The 4307-nt window shown below is 32.6% G+C and overlaps 1 protein-coding gene across 1 annotated transcript; it reads left to right on the top strand.

Moving 5' to 3' along the window:
* The first annotated feature begins 1064 nt into the window (after positions 1–1064).
* On the top strand, positions 1065–1694 carry LOC111914765 (uncharacterized). The gene has a single exon (XM_023910488.1). It carries the CDS (start codon positions 1065–1067, stop codon positions 1692–1694), a length of 630 nt encoding a protein of 209 aa, XP_023766256.1.
* The last annotated feature ends 2613 nt before the right edge of the window (positions 1695–4307 follow it).

Raw genomic sequence — 4307 nt, 5'->3', positions numbered from 1 at the left:
TCGATTTGTGTTTTGGAGCCAAGGGTATATCGGTAAAATGTCAGTTCTGGCTTTTTTGGAAATTGGATTTTAGTCCGGGAATTTTTAAGGCAACTGTGAGTAGATAAAAGCGTAGATCTTCTCATTACCTTTCCATGGATCTAAGGATCGTCGGAATTAGACTTATAACAAATAAGTTATGGCCTTCGGGAGATAGTAGGGTTTAAGGCTAACCCCAGTACACAGGGCATACATAGGGAGTACACAGGGCGTACTAAGAAGAATGAATGTGGCACCTTATGGGAGTATACTAAGCATAATGGGAGTACGCAGGGCATACTCCAGTTTCATAAAAACCTTAATGTAGGGTCTTGGACCCTATTTAAGCTACTTATTTTATCACCAATCCCTAATACCTTTAGCCTCCATGCCTTTTTAACACCAGATTCGAACCCTTAGTGTATTTTGGTGATTTTGACCCTGGACATTGATTTCTGGGTGCTTTGTGGTGAAGAAGCAGAAGAGGAACACTTGGAGGAGTGGCTTGAGCTTGTAGATCCAGGATTATCTTCCCATTTGCAATATTTCGAAGGTAAAAATCTTATAACTATATGATCATTTAGGTTGGATCTACTTTATGGTGTATTTTGCCAATTTTAAGTCCCTTTAAGTAAAGATGAGCTTTTGATATACTCCTGAAGTAGTGGATTTTAGATCTAAGTTCCAACAAGGTCCCTTGTTCATAAAAATGGAAACGTTATGGGAGTTATTAGTCCATGCAAGTATTAAGACACTTATTCAGTTCTTTTTTAATTTTTGAGTCCCATTAAGGCATGTATGTGAGTATAGTTGGCAACTTTTTTGGTTATGACCTTATCTAGGGACTACATCTACATTTTAGACATCTTGGCTTAACCCATTAAGGACTTAAAAGTTGGCTTCAGGCTTCTGACGAGTACATTGGGCGTACATTGACGTACGCTCAGCGTTATGTTGGGTTATACATCAAACATTCGTATATCGTGCTTCAAGGTTGAGTATGCGGGGTGTATGTCTTGAGTATGCAGGGCGTACTCCTCAGTTCAATGGGTAAACCTCCAAATTTTTCAAAAGATGTTATTACCAATAGGAATGATTTGGAGAAGTCATCAACTATCATGCTTAATGAGTTGTGTTCACCGGCAATTATCAATGGTTTGTCAATCAAGATGGGAGATCTAGATCAACTCACTTTGCGTTGTGAATTTGGAAATTCTACTTCTATAAATGCATTAGCTGATTCAGGGGCAAGCATCAACTTTATTCCCTATTCTTTCTATAAGAATCTCGGTCTAACAAGGTTCCAAGAGACAAAGATGACACTTAGAATGCTGGATCACTCGATAATTAACCCATATGGAATCATTGAAGACTTCTTATTGCAAGTGGGAAAGTTTGTGTTTCCGATTGAATTTATGGTTCTCGACATGAAGGAAGATGAAGAACTTCATATAATTTTTGGATGGCCATTTTTTAGTACTGAAAGAGCTCTAGTTTACATCCATAACTCAAAACGCACACTTTGTTTGGAAGATGAAGCAATTACTTTTGAAATGAGTCCAAAAGTGAGTCATGAAAAGCCAAAATATGAAATGTCAAAGATGCATGTTGTGGAAGAAGATATTAATGAGCTAGAGGAAATTGAAAAGATGATGGAAGAAGAATTAAAGGTATAGGAAAAGTCCCATGATGATAAAGTCAAATGTTCTAAACCAACAGCTTCAATACCTATGACAGTTGAGGTGATCGTGTTTACTACTCCCAAGGTTTTAGAAGAAAAAGAAGTTGATGAAGTAGAAGAGGACTTATATGAGGAAGTTGAGATCATTGATAAAGACATATGTAAGGAATTAGAGGAGCAAAAGTTGGTCATTATGGAGTTATATAAGGAAAACCCTAAAGAAGATGACAAGAAGAATAAGAGGGGAAAGCAAGGCAAGGGGGTGAAGTGTAAACTTGAAGAAAGTGCCAACTAAGAGAAGAAGGAGAATTCAAAGAAAGCATACAAAAGAAGGGTTCAAGCTTACAAACACAAATGGAAGGAACAAAAGAGGAGAAAAGGGAGATTACGCTCCTGACCGCAACAACGTAGACCGGAAAGGAGTCCGGCTCACGACTCCTTAAAAAGAAGTGCTTTTCGTGAGGCAACACGATGTTTTAGAGTTTGCGTTTTCTTTCCTTTTTATTTCATTTTAGGCTTTAGTTTTATTTTAGTTTTAGAGTTTATGTTAGTTCAACCAAATAATCATGTGTTTCTCTAGCCTTCTGATTTTATTTTGTAGTGTTAGAAAGAAAATGTGTGAAGCGGTAAAGGAGTGTAATAAATAAAGAAGTCATGTGATTTCTGAATATTATACTTGAAGGCCATGTTTTTGAATAATTGTGGGGTTCCCAAATGAAGAATAGTAGAATTTTGGAGAATTTTACAGAAAGAATAATCGTGAATGGTCCAAACATTACGAAGAGTCGATGCATTACTTTAGATTTTATGAATTATTTTGAGAAGACACCACGACGTGACCACCATCACCATGTCATGGAAATTAATTTTATCGCGACTGCATCCGGCCAGACACCACGACGTTACATCACTATAACACACCATGGTGATTTTAAAAATTCACAAACATTAGGACTTCAACACACGACACCACAACATGATGTCCTTATACCATATCGTGGCAGGGGTTCAACACACTTTATGGAGATGGTATTTGATGTAACTTAATCCGACACATATACTTTCACAAGAGAAGAGTCCAGAAGTATTGTTTGCAACAATTATAGGGAAGGTCCAAGCTTTACCACACATGTCTTAGAATTGGATCTCGTCACTATGATAATTTTTTTTATTATCAGTAGTTTTTTTAAATCAATAAAATATTAAAATAAATGTAAAAAATATTAAAAGAAATTAAAAAGGTAACATAGTATTTTTCATATTTTTTAGGACCAAAACCACATAAAATTCTTGATTTTGGACCATTAATGCAAGGCGTAAACTTTTTGCACCCTATCCATAGTTTTTTGCAAATCATAAGTATCAATTTTGTATGTTTTGTCTTTCAAATTCTATGTTGATTTTTTTTTTGGTTCTAATTTTATTTTCTTGTTTAATGAAATTTTAGGGTTTATAAATACGAGTTGTTTGAAATTTTAATTTTTAATATTGTTTAATTTAAGAATAAAAGTTAGCATTACAAACGTGACAACTCACGTCCTCTAAATGACAAAAATATGAAGTAGTGTGGCAAATCCTATGTATCGCCTACTTGGACTCTGACAATTTTGACACCACTTTTTCAAACTTAAATAACATTTGCATTCCAAAGAGAGAGAAATAACACAACCTGGTTAGCTTTTCCATGCACACATAAAAATTTTCTTCCCAACATCAAATGTCACATCACTTTTACCAATCCGATTCCCTCTCCCTTTCGCTTAAGAAGGTGTTTGGAATTGTTTTTTAGCCTAAGAAATCTTTTTTTAACAAAAGGATTTTTTTGACTTAAATTTTTTCAAAAAAGTTTAAAATGTGTTTGGATTAACTTTTAAAGAAGCGAAAGTCAAAAAGCCAAAAATCATCAAAAGTTACAAATTCATGACTTTTAAAACAACTCATTTCTTCTTACCAAAAAGACAATCTAAAAAGATTTTATAGAATTGTCAAACATCTTTTCAAACTTTTGGATTTTTAAAAAATGAAAAAGTCCAAAAAAATCATTTTAAAAAAGTGATCTCAAACACCTTCTAAATATAATGTATCATTTGTGATAATGAATTAGCGTTCAATGACGACGTCTTCTTACTCTAATAAACGAGTAGATTTACTATGCTATTGACAAATGTCATATTATTATAACTTCTCATTAATATTATATGTCATATATCATATCACTTGTCAACCTATTAATTATCAATTTCAAAATTTTCACTCTAATTACATTAAATTAATAATTGATTCTCCATTTTAAATTTTCACTTTAATTATATTAAATTAATAACATTAGACTAAAAAACAAGATAAAATTATTACAGATTATAAGATGATATAACTTTATGTATTTATTTAAATTAATGATTATAATGTTATATAACTAAAAACTATATTCTAAGTAATAATTTATTTAAAATAATTTATTAAGAATTTTGATTTTTAATATTAAAGTTTAATTAAATTTATAGTGGTGGTTCTCACGGATTCATGGATTATAAACTAGTATGAAAATAATCGACAAGAATTGTTTTTAATTTGAAATAAGATGCTTAATAAACTAATTCATATAACG

This window comes from Lactuca sativa, chromosome 7 (assembly GCF_002870075.4).
Source record: "Lactuca sativa cultivar Salinas chromosome 7, Lsat_Salinas_v11, whole genome shotgun sequence".
Taxonomy (NCBI): domain Eukaryota; kingdom Viridiplantae; phylum Streptophyta; class Magnoliopsida; order Asterales; family Asteraceae; genus Lactuca; species Lactuca sativa.
The sequence above is the reverse complement of the archived record's forward strand: the minus strand, read 5'-3'. Positions and strand labels throughout refer to the sequence as shown.

What these genes read in the sequence shown, in the direction of transcription:
- LOC111914765 (XM_023910488.1), top strand. Translation starts at nt 1,065, where the DNA reads ATGGGTAAACCTCCAAATTTTTCAAAAGATGTTATTACCAATAGGAAT.